The sequence below is a fragment of the Triplophysa rosa genome, linkage group LG5 (genome assembly GCF_024868665.1).
Source record: "Triplophysa rosa linkage group LG5, Trosa_1v2, whole genome shotgun sequence".
Lineage (NCBI taxonomy): Eukaryota > Metazoa > Chordata > Actinopteri > Cypriniformes > Nemacheilidae > Triplophysa > Triplophysa rosa.
In genome coordinates this window covers 12247892-12261371 of record NC_079894.1, presented here as the reverse complement: position 1 = coordinate 12261371, position 13480 = coordinate 12247892, and the positions used below count along the sequence as shown (strand labels likewise).

Genomic DNA, 13480 nt, shown 5'->3' with positions numbered 1-13480 from the left:
CATAAATTTACTGCATAAACAACAAATTACTTAATAAACAGTACTGTAGAAAACACACAGTATAAAACACACATTAATTTACTGCACAAACAACAAATTACTTCATATACAGAAAACAGGACAGCAATGTACTGCCTAAACAACAATATACTGCATATGCAAACACTATATAAAAATGTACTTCATGATTACATACAGTAATGTAATGCATTATACAACAATATGGTACTAAAAAGAATCAAATGTATTCTAAACAATAACCAGAATTTCACAAGGCAAATAATAGACAACAAACGATTACAATTTATCCTGGAAACAGAGCATAACTTTAACCGCAAATCATACTTTTTCGCAAGTAGGACACTTTACAAGGTTTTGCGAAGGAGTCTATTTTTCAGTCCATGTACCTTCATAGAACACCGATCACCTCCAAGGTCAATGAAAATCTTCTGAATGATCTCAAAGGTGTAGCGTAGTTTTTTTGGGTAAGTAATATTAAGTCCAAAAATCAGCCCAACTAATAGAGCTACAGCATGAGGGAGGTCTTTCACATCCCTCAGGACAATCTGCTCCTCCAGCACAACTGAGTAGTGAAAACCATCATCTTCACCAGGGATTATGAGGATGCCCACATCCATTCCTGCTGTCATTCGGTCGTCAATGTCTGTTGCCTGTCAAATAGTTTTAGAATAGATTCAATTTTTAGAAGAACATTACGCTTGGAGAATCAGTATCTTATTAAAATTCTATCATGAATTATTCACCATTATGTTGTTTCACAACTGTAAAACCTTTGTTCATCTTCGGAACACAAATTAAGATAAAAAATTAAGATTAAGAGGGTAACACTTTATAATAAGTTTTTTATTAAGGTATTTGTTAACATTAGTAAATGCATTAACTAACATGAACAGGATAGTTTTTTAGCATTTATTAATCCTTGTTAATGTAGGTCCAACAGCTTTCTGACTCTCCCACAGACAGCAACGTAACTTACAATCAAAGCACAGAAAATGAGTAAAAACATCAATATAGCCTCTGTGACTCTAGTGGTTCAACCTTACTTTTATGAAACGACGAGAATACTTGTGTGCAAAAAAATGTCTATTCAACAAATCAAAAATCTACAATGTGCATTCATAAGAGTTCACAACGCATGTGTGTGGTAAAGATTCAGGACCCTCTACGTATCTGACATTTTTACTAACTTTCTGTGCTTTGAGTGCAAGTTGCGTTGCTGTCTATGGGGGGGTCATAAAATCTTAATTTGAGTTCAGACAATGAACAAAGATATTACGGTTGTGGAACGACTTGAGGGTGAGTAATTCATGAAATCATTTTCATTCTTTGTTGAACTAACCCTTTAATTCCTTTATTGTAATCAAAGGTAAACAATAAACATTAAAGTCTACCTCTGCTTCCTTGAAGAAATCTGATGCGTCCTCACTGAGGTAATGTGGAAGGCCCTGAAGAACAATTTTCCTTTTCATTGACATGGAGTTCTTAAAATAAAAAAGTGATTTAATTGATTTTGATTAAAGCAGATAAAAATGTAACTTTCTTAGACTGAGGCATTAACTTAAAAATGCACAAAATAATTTACGAGGGCCCGAGTCGCCCTGACTTCTGCCCACCTCACTTAATCCTTTGGGAAACACTGCAGTGTTTGTCGTTTTTTACTTTGTAATTGTTGAACCACATTAACTTGCATTGTATAGATATACATTTAAATGATATATCCATAAAATATTTGTGTTATGCAGACTAAATTATATGGAGTAAATAAAGATATTATTTGATTGTAGTACTCTTAAAATTATGATTACTGCCTCTATAAATAGAATAATAGTTTTTAAATGTATTATATACTGGAAACTATAAAAAACCACTAATTAAAAAAAACTTAACAACAAACATGTTTTAATTTGAATGAGCACCAAACTTTAGTACTCACATCATCATCGATCTTACTAAGAAGACTTTCCAATTGTGGAATAGTGTTAATCTTTCCTCGGAACATCTGAAGAAAACCGGCCATGTATTGGTCCAAACCCAACAGAAACGACTTCAGGAGATCTTTTGAAGTTAAGCGAGTGAACTCTGCTTCAATCTGTTAGAAATGATGCCACTTACTTGTTAAAACGTCATGAATTAAACAAAATCTTTGTGCAGAAACGAATGCATTACAATGGCATTGAATAGCTGCATTTATACTATGATCCTGCTTCCTGTTTCCTGCATCCTGCTTTCTGTTTCCTGCATCCTGCTTTCTGTTTCCTGCATCGCTGCCGGCAGCTTGTTTGTATCAGTGCGCTTACTACTTCGCTCTAATATTAGTGTATTTTATTATCGTTAATTATTATTGTCGTTGCTAACTTATCCTGATATCTCAATAACCCTGTTCCTGTTATTTACTTGGAAGAGTCTAAACCAAATGTGATAGTTAACTTAACGCCGTTAGCATAGCAATAGCGTGTTAGCTTGCTTTCTGTTCACACTGTGGAATATCATCTTGCCTCTGGTTTGTCTTGTGTGCTATAACTGTTTCTCTTTTTAAGCGAGTATACTACGATCCATCGAGCAACCTTGGTAAGTTGGAATTGCACTTCAAATCCGGTGAGTTATGGCTTCTATTCCTATTATTGTTACTTGCACCTCATGTCATATGTTTAGCTTAGCCTTCTCTGTCAGCTGCGAGGGCTTTATATGCGATAAATGCAGGGAAATAGTTAGGCTGACAGAGAAGATCTTAGAATTAGAGTCTCGCATCCAATCTTTATCTGAGGATAGTAAGAGTTTAACGACGATAGAAAACACTTTGGATGCGAGCAACATTAGCGCACACAGCTCGGTTCCGGTTGAAATCCCTCGCAGCTGGGAAACTTCGTGACTGTGAGACGGCGTAGTCGCAGGACAAAACATCACTCGACCGTTCCGATTACAGTCTCGAACAGGTTTGCCCCGCTCAGTGACGCACCGACTGAGAAACCTGCTGAAAGTGCCCTAGTTATCGGTGATTCTATTGTTCGGAACGTTAACATAGAGGCACCAGCCACCATAGTCCAATGTTTACCGGGAGCCAGAGCGCCTGACATCAAGTCAAATTTAAATGTGCTGGCTAAGGCTAATCGTAAATTCAGTAAGATTGTCATTCACGTCGGCACAAATGATGTTCGACTCCGTCAATCGGAGATCACAAAAGATAACATTAAAGAGGTGTGTGAGCTCGCAAGCATGATGTCAGACACTGTAATATTCTCTGGCCCCCTCAATGCTTATCGTGGTGATGAGATTTATAGCAGATTATCATCACTAAATGGCTGGTTGTCTGAGTGGTGCCTGCAGAATGATATAGTTTTTATAAATAACTGGAAGAGTTTTGAGGGCAGACCTGACCTGTTGAAACGAGATGGTCTCCATCCCTCCTGGGCTGGGATTTCCATCCTGTCTAGAAATATGGCAAAAAGTCTTAATGCTAATGCTAAAACTTGACTCGCTGGGGCCCAGGTCAGGGAGCAGACAGTATGGCTTAACCAACTGTCTGCTTGCCGTCTCACGTCGCAGAATACACAAAATGTACAACATGTAGTAATCCGTTCTCCCAAACATCACAAAATAGAGACTGTGTCTGTCCCCCGGATTAGCAAACATAAAATAATGCGTAAACCTCTTGAAAGTAATTTAATAAACGTTAAACAAACTAAACATGAACAAAATACAGATAATCAACTGTTACGACTCGGATTGCTAAATATTAGATCTCTCTCTAATAAAGCACTTTTTGTTAACGATATGATAACAGATCATAAAATAGACATGCTCTGTTTGACAGAAACATGGCTAAAACCAGATGATTATATTGCTTTAAATGAATCTGTCCCCCAAGATTATTATTATAAACACGAGCCTCGTCTAAAAGGCAGAGGGGGAGGTGTCGCAGCACTTTACAATAACTCTCTTAGCATTTCCCAGAAGTCGAACTCTAAATATAATTCTTTTGAAGTCATGGTTCTTCATGTTTCAACACCTAATACTAAAGATAAAACACTTTTTAAATTGATTCTAGCTATTGTATATAGGCCTCCAGGGCACCACACAGATTTTATTAAAGAATTTGGTGGGTTCTTATCAGAACTAGTACTGGCCGCAGATAGACTCCTTGTCGTTGGTGACTTTAACATCCACGTAGATAACGTTACAGATGCCTTAGGAATGGCTTTCAAAGACACTCTTAACTCCATGGGCATTAGTCAACATGTGTCAGGACCCACTCACCTTCGTAATCATACTTTAGATTTAATACTGTCTTACGGTATAAATGTGGACGACGTTAAAATCCTTCAGCAGAGTGAAGACATTTCGGATCATTATCTGGTATTATGTTTGCTTCACTGGCCTACGGCTGCAAATAAAACTCATTGTTACAAATATGGTAGAACAATAACTTCAACTACCAAAGATGCGTTTCTCGATAATCTGCCCGAATTGTCTCAAATCATGAGAAATAACGTTGAAGATCTTGACATTACCACTGAAAATTTTAATTCCACCTTCTCGGTAACGCTAGACAAAGTTGCTCCACTACGTTTAAAGAAGATTAAAAATGGCAGCCCCACACCGTGGTATAATGAACACACTCAGGCTCTAAAGAAAGCGGCCCGAAAAATGGAGCGCAACTTTAAGAAAACTAAATTAGAGGTATTTCGTACAGCATGGAAGGATAGTATTCGAAAATACAGGAAAGCCCTAATAACTTCTAGATCCGCCTACTTTTCATCACTAATAGAAGAAAACCAGCACAACCCTAGGTTTTTATTTAACACGGTGGCTAAATTAACAAAAAATAAATCGTCAGTGACTTCTGATCCTGTATATCAGCATAGCAGTGATGAATTTATGAACTACTTCACATATAAAATCCAAGATATTAGAGAAAAAATTATAACAATGCAATCAGAAGTGAAACCCGCTGAACAAACTAACTACAGCGCCCTTAAGGAGAAAATGCAATTATTTTATACCGTAGATCAAGATGAGCTGTCTAAAATTATTAGATCATCTAAATCAACAACATGCATACTAGACCCTATACCTACAAATCTACTGAAAGAGATGCTCCCAGAAATTATAGATCCTCTTCTTGGTATTATTAACTCATCTCTGACATTAGGACATGTGCCTAAAGCATATAAGGTGGCTGTTATAAGGCCCCTTGTCAAAAAACCCCAACTCGACCCTAGAGAACTAAGGAACTACAGGCCTATATCGAATCTACCTTTCATATCTAAAGTTCTGGAAAAAGTAGTTTCAACTCAATTATGCTCCTTCCTCCAAAGGAATGACATCAATGAAGAATTCCAGTCTGGATTTAGAGCATGTCACAGTACAGAGACTGCTTTGATCAGAGTTACAAATGATCTGCTATTGGCGTCTGACCGAGGTTGTATCTCGTTATTGGTGCTGCTAGACCTTAGTGCTGCATTCGATACCATTGACCACAGCACACTCCTACATAGACTCGAAAATTATGTCGGCATTAAGGGAATAGCTTTGAAATGGTTTAAATCTTATTTATCCGACCGTTTTCAATTTGTAGCAATAAACAATGAGGTGTCACGCAAATCGCAAGTCCAGTACGGTGTACCACAGGGCTCAGTCTTAGGGCCTCTGCTCTTCGCATTATACATGCTACCTCTAGGAGATATAATAAAGCGACACGGAGTTAGCTTTCACTGTTATGCTGATGATACTCAACTTTATATTTCCTCGAAGCCTCATGAAACACAGCAGTTCCATCGAATAATGGAATGCATAGTCGATATAAAAAACTGGATGAGTAACAACTTTTTATTACTGAACTCGGACAAAACGGAAGTGTTACTTATTGGACCGAAAACTGCTATAAGTAACAACCAAGAATACTGTTTAACTATTGACGGATGTTCCATAAAACCCTCGTCGTCAGCAAAGAATCTTGGCGTTCTATTCGATAGTAATCTGTCATTTGAGAGCCACGTCGCCAACACCTGTAAAATTGCGTTTTTCCATCTTAAGAATATATCTAAACTACGTCATATGCTGTCAATCTCAGATGCAGAGAAGTTAATTCATGCATTCATGACATCAAGACTAGATTACTGTAATGCACTGTTAGGTGGTTGCCCTGCAGGCTTATTACAAAAACTCCAATTGGTCCAAAACGCGGCAGCTCGAGTTCTTACACGTACAAAAAAGTATGAACATATTAGCCCGGTTCTGTCAACCTTGCACTGGTTACCTATAAAGCATCGCGTTAACTTTAAAATCTTGCTTATTACCTATAAAGCCTTACATGGTTTAGCTCCTCAGTACTTGAATGAACTCCTTTTGTATTACAGTCCTTCACGTGCATTACGCTCTCAGGCGTCCTGTCAGTTGGTAATACCTAGAATTTCAAAATCAAGTGCAGGTGGTAGATCCTTTTCCTATCTAGCGCCTAAACTTTGGAATAGTCTTCCCTGCACTGTCCGGGAGGCAGACACACTCTGTCAGTTTAAATCTAGACTAAAGACGCATCTTTTTAATCTTGCATACACTACTCTTCCATAATATAAATCTTCAGAGGGTTTAGGCTGCATTAGTTAGATCAACCGGAACCAAAAACACAACTGATGTACTTGTTGCATCAAAGAGTACAGAACAGTACTCTACTCTCAGCCAGTCTTGTCTCATTGTTCCAAGGTTACCACAGCGAGCAGGATGCAGTTCATGGCCTGACCTGATGGTAGAGCGGAGAATGGGAAGTGGGGACCTGACAAGAGCTGAGATGATAGAGCTGGATAAAGAAGGACGCGGTCTCTTGACATGTCTTCACCACAAAATTTCAAATGCTATTAGATTATTAATGATAATCTTAAACTATAATTTATTTTATTATTAAGTTTATTTATTTTATTTAGCCTTGTTGTGCAAGTTCTCTGGAGCTTGTGCAGAGGCAGCAGCTTTTGCCAGAGGGGAACTGGAATCCCCTGGTTGGGCCTGGGTTCTCCTGAGGTTTTTTTTCTCGATTAGAGTTTTGGGTTCCTCGCCACCGTTTGCATACTGTTTTTGCACTATCTGCCTGACCGGGGGGGCTGCTTTAGAATCTTAAAGTTTTACTTAATTAATATTGCATATAGGAATTTATTATCTGTTATATTTGACCTGTGCTTCTCTCTCCTTTATCCTAAATGTGTGCTCTCACTGAGCGTGTGTGTGTGTGCGTACTTGTCTGTGTACGTACGTGTGTGTGTGTGTGTGTGTGTGTGTCTGTGTCTGTGTGTGTTGGTGCGTGTGCGTGTTGTGTGTGTGGAGTGTTTTGTGTGTGGGTGTGTCTGTCTTCTGTGTTTTCAACCTTTTCTTGTTTTTGCAGGTACAACTTTGATTGTTTTGCTTGTAGTCAATGTGTCTCATGTGCAGCTGCTTTGTAACAATGAAAATTGTAAAAGCGCTATATAAATAAAGTTGAGTTGAATTATGCGATCCTGTCTGTGAAAACCAGGCTAGTCTCAACATCTAATTATGAGATGAGCATCAAAGTTTGATTTCAACCATTAATTTCACAATTTCACTAAATTTTTTACATGGCCTTCCACAGTCAATATTAAGATATCAAGATTATGTTTCAATAAATGTTCTTTAGGTTAGGTAGAATGATTTTATATAGAAAATAGCAAATCGGGAAAAAATTACTTTAGCTGGGTTTTCAGTCTGGGTCATCAATCCACACATTCAAGCCAATCAGAATTAATAGCCATTAAAAGGGCGTGAACACATGCAAACATAGATTATCCCTTACAAATTTTTAATTATACACAATTATTGCTTTCATATCCCAGTTGACAATTACCTGTTTTTTAAAAAACAATGCTGGCCATTTTGCCTTCACCTCTGTCACAAGTGGCTCGTTTTCAACTATCTCTTTTCGTCGCACTGCAAACGTGTTTGCCATCATCTTGTGTATTTTATTCCAGTCTACCTTTGTCTTCTTTGTTTCCATAATCATTGACTCTCTCTCCTCCTCGAGCATTACTGGACTTTTATCTTGTGGTACATCTGGAAGGAAATTTACTTTGGCCTTTTTTGCTTTCTTTAGTTTCCTTTTAGGCCCCATATCCGAAGAAGCATAGTGACGATTAATGTGCAGTTCAGCACATCCTGCAGCCCGCAGCTTGCCGCGGTAATTTCCCATGTTGTATTTTAGACTGTACCTCCAACAGTACCATCCTTTCTCAGACCCAGGTTCCCTGAGACATGGATGCTTCTTAACAAGACTTTCCGCAACATTGTCAAAATCATCACGTTGTGGGTATGGGGTGAAAGCATACATTGCGTCAGCTAATTTTTCTAGAATTTTGGATTTTGTATCCTTGCTTATGTCCAATAAGTGACCATTCTCGCGATATCCCTCATTACCACGTCTTAGTTGTAACTCTATGTCATAAGTAAATTTAGGGACATCAAATGGACATGGCAAAAGGCGTTGCCTACCAGAGACGAGACAAGATGTGGGATTATCCAGGGATGATGCAGCACTTGAACTTTCCAGCTCTACCGTTGAGTCGGTGTCAGTCGACTCCAAGGTTGGCTGAACGATTACTTTTAATGTGGCCTTTTCTTTAGGAAGCTCTGCCAAATTGGTCAAATTACAAAATTCATTGTTAAAATCTGGATCTTGGAATTGAGCCACAAAGCTTCTGTCAAGTGCAAGCTTGCATTTCAAAAATGCAAAGAAATCATCAAGAGTCTCTGGAAGACAATCGGCATGGATCTTCCGAATGTCATTCTCGCCGAGTATGACCCTAAACAGCATGATCCTCGAGCACTAAAAGAAAAACATTTGTACAATAAAAGCACAATCTCTAGCTGTTCCAAATAAAACAAATATTCAACAACATTTTAAGCTTACAATGACCATTTGAACAACTGTTATAACAATTATTGTATAATTCATTTCTTTTCAATGAGTGTAATGATTCAGTAATTACCATTACATTATCAATGCATGAATCGAATGTTACATGTGTATTAGGTTATGTATGTATGGTGTTAATTACAGTTCTGTACTATTCTTTTCTGTGTTTTCCATACATTGATTTTTTTATGGCACCACCCCACAACAATAACACTAACACACACATAGACACAAATAACAACCGCCACCTGCTGATGGTGACAATACTGCATTACAGCGATTACATGGATTAAAGTGAAAATAATTCTTCTGACTGAAATTGTTAATAAAAACACTACTCAAATCTCACCTATCCAGCGAACTTGAGCCTCTTGGTCTGGACACACAAACAGGAATCACTGAGGTGTTATTCTGCTAAAAACACATGAAGCAGTGCAGAAGACTTACATGTTAATAAAAACACTAGGGGTGTCGAAATTAATCGTTTTTACGATGCATCGCGATGCAAACGAGGACGATTCGATATCGGTTCAGTAACAGACCATAACCGGTTATAACGTACTTACGTTTTTCTGACGTCATGTCGCATACGTGCTTTTACTGCTTTAGCATACAATGGCGGAGGTAGGCGAGACGCGAGTAATTAAAAATGCTCCAACTACTTTAAAAGCCGACATCTGGGCACATTTAAGCTTTTATGAAAAACCCGGTAAGCACGACCTGGACAGGACACATGCTGTGTGTAAATCTTGTCACGCACAAATAAAATATGCAGGGGGTAATACCACTAACTTGAGAAACCACGTCAGCCGTTTTCACCCTGAGCTGTTAACACCTGTCAGCGCCACTGCTGTCTGTGCTCATCGAGCTGCTATAACATGCGATTCCTGGACTTCGGTCGTGACAGAGTCCTATGTGACAATAACGGCACATTACATTGGCGAGGACTGGGAGATTACTACATTCACACCGCAAGCCTAGTGCTCAATTCAGATTTTTTGCTCAGATCTGATTTTTTGTTCGGTTGTTCACACTATTTTTAAAATGTGGCCAATATCAGATTCCAGTGTGAACTCGTGATGGTTATAAACTGAATCGTATGCACAAAACAACAACAACACGTAACAGGCAGCACGTTTTCATACAGAATTAAGGGTCTAGTCAGCGCGTGTTTGACTTTATGCGGTTCCGAGCGGATTGATCTCACGGCGCGATTATAGAGCATTCCCGGAGCAGTCCGCTCTCAGGCTGTGCGCATGCCAGTGTTCTGCCAATTTATGCTACCCATAAATTTGTGCTACCCTCCTGTTGTGATTGGGTTGGGGGAGGGGTTATTTAGGTGTAAGGGTTGGGTTGGGGGAGGGGTTATTTAGGTGTAAGGGTTGGGTTGGGGGACGGAGTATAACACACACCTATAGCTTATGTTTTACCACCGTGTCAACACACACGCGAGTGGTGAATGCAAGTGGCACAATTTCTTATTATAACGGATTCTATAGTCATTTGTTACATCGCATCGTGCGGCTCACGTGCGGTAGACAGTGCAAGGGCTTATGTTTATTATAATCTGATCCTTAATGTTTGGCAACCGAGCTGTAAAGTGCACTTCCCTCAACAGAATAGTGCGTGAAGCTTTAAATTAACGCAGAATTATGACGCAAGTCGATCTACAATGATGCAAAAGTCGCATGAAATCCGATATGACCGTTCAGACTGAGGTCGCATTTAGAAACATCAGACCTGAATCTGATTTAGGACCACATATGGAAGTGGCTCAGATCAGATTAAAAAAGATTGGCGTAAACAGATCTGGGTCGCATATGAGCAAAACAATCGGATTTTGGTGGCAGTGTGAACGTAGTCATGGGTGCTCATCTGGCAGAGCTACTGTCTCATGCTGTGGAGAAATGGCAGCTATCGGATAAAGATGTAGTGCTTATGACAGATAATGTTTGATACGTCGAAGAAGAGCAAGTCAAATTAAAGGTTCAATTCATATATCTGACTGCTTGTATTTATTGACAAAATTGTATACATGTGATTGTGAACTAGTAAAATTTAAATTTGAGGATGCAGTGCATCGTCAATGCATCGTAATATCGAATTGAACCGAATCGATGACATGATAATCGTAACCGAACCGTGACGCTAGTGTAGGTTCACACCTCTAAAAAAACACAACTCAAAAAAACTACACAAACCTCACCTATCCAGCGAACTTCAGCCTCGTGGTCTGGACACACAAACAGGAAGCTCTGAGGTGTTATTCTGCTAAAAACACAAACAGCAGAGGACATAAAATAATCCTTAACAAATTGCAATATACAAACTTTACCAATTCCACCCTATTTTCTGCTATAGCATAAAACATAGGGTGATTTTACTCACTTCACTGAAGAAGAAATGCTTTCGGAGAGAGGAGGCACCTGCCTCTTACCATGTATGCAGAAAGAGGAGAATAATGATTTAGGTCCTCTGGTTGGACAACACGGTGTCTTTCTAGGTGATTTTTGCAGATTTTATAACATCTGAGATGTTCTATGTACCAGGCTGTGTAAGGCTCAATGACGAAATATGGCTTGTTCTCAACAACCAACACATTGATTATTTTACCAAAGTCAGGAAGTCCACTCGTGCTTCCAGCTGATAGAAACATCCCTCAGGTGTACTTTGTCTCTTGCTACAAATGCTACAATACATGGAACACAGTCTTCACACTACTGAATTGACTCTTGACTGTATTTTTAACAGATAAATCCAAACAGTCAAGTGCCACTAGGCATGTGCCCGGTTAACCGCGGTTACCACTAAATCCTGCTGAAACCGAGTTGGCTGCGATAACGCAAAATATCGATTATTTTATTGATGCGTCGCTTGTCCGTGAAGTACGGCTCTGGGATCAGTAGAAAATGCTGCTCGATCTAAAAGCAGTGCGAGTTTGAGTCGCTTATAACGTGCATTTAAAAAAGCAACACCGTCAAACATGATCATTATAAATATACTTTATTATCATGAAAATATCTGAGGAGACTTGAGGATCAGTGATGAAAACATGTCCTTACGCATTTCCTAGAACTACTTGCGTTATGGTCTTCTTCTGCAGTGCGTATTTGGAGTTTCTGCACGAGAGCGCCCTCTGGCTTTCGGATGCAGCAGCATTTTACCGTACTTCACTCACAAATTGTGCATAAATCACGTGATATATATTTTCGGTTAACCGGGCATATGTCTAAGTGCCACAACTGAAATTTTCTTAGTTTCAACTGCTGGTTTAAACAAAGTGGGTGTGTCCATGTAATAAGCCAGCATAAGCTGGTGCAGGCTAGTGTGTGTAGAATGTTTTTGAAGTTATTTACATCCCGTACTACATTCTTGAAAAAGCTATGCTTGGCTTCAAATCGTATGGTCCAGAAATCAAGCAGAGGTCCAAAACAGCGAATTAGATGTGGGTAATGTTCTAAAAAATGATGCTTGGGTCTCAAAGTTTTAACTCTGGAAAAACCTCCTGCAGAAGTTGTCTGTGCTCATGGATTTTGGCCTCAAGGTAACAAAGATTTCCTAAGTAAATACAGATGATGCAAGAACTTCAACAATGTCTTTTAACTCCAAAATAACACCCCACACAGAGTCATTCTCAGGGATTTTCTCTCCAATGATTAAAGGCAACAGTCTCAAGAGAGTCCAATTCTCATGTCCATTTCCTGCAATTGTGCAGTTAGTCTTAAAGGTTTTTGGGATTTTCTGTGGTCTATTTGTTTTGTCAGAAAATTTGTAAGGAAAATTCTGGATGGCAGTATTCAGTTCCTCAAAAGTTAAGTATTTCCTGCCAATCAATGTCTTTAAACACAAACAAAGTTCCACAGGTACAATTCCTTCTAATAAATCGTACAAGAAGTCAGGAGGAAAGCCAGTAATACAGTGGAAGTAGCTCAGTTCATTTAAGACACATTCACTCTTTACTCCATCAACTACTTAAGTTTCCTGGTCTTGTAAAGTCTTTATCGCATCATTATAGGACAGTTTGGTTCTAAGTGGAAATGTACCAGATCTAACTGAAACTGTCTGAATTTCACTGCGGCCAGAAAGGCAGAATCTGCAAAACCTTTCCACATTAAATGACTTTTGAAAGCCAGCAAAAGAATGTGCTCCTAAATTGTCTGAAGAAACAAAGAACTGTACCTTTAACACATGCATCCAAATGGCTAATGTAAAATCCATGGTTTTCAAGCACTTTAAGGTCGTTCAAAAGTGGTTCAAATACTTGTTTATATCCAAAAGCCTTCAAATCAATGCTTTTGCATAGAATTGCTAGATATATGCTAGATAAAGCCGATCTGTATTTTACAGGCAAATCTGCCAATACCCAGTATATTGCAGTAATCTTGTGTTTTTTTCTTGAGGTTCCCAAAGGATTACAAATTTCAAATTCATCCACATATAACCCCAAAGAAATGCACAACTCTTCACCAGACAAAAGTGGATTATTTTTTAAGTATAAACCATCACGAGCAGACTGATACACACCATGTTGAGTTGGAGAGTAAACTT

At 38.8% G+C, this 13480-nt stretch overlaps 1 protein-coding gene across 1 annotated transcript; it reads left to right on the top strand.

Moving 5' to 3' along the window:
* Positions 1-2862: 2862 nt before the first annotated feature.
* On the top strand, positions 2863-3696 carry LOC130554633 (uncharacterized; the record flags this gene model as incomplete). The annotated part of the gene is made up of 1 exon (XM_057334412.1): positions 2863-3696. A coding segment is annotated over one exon (630 nt), but the record flags the coding sequence as incomplete, so codon positions are not given.
* Positions 3697-13480: the final 9784 nt, after the last annotated feature.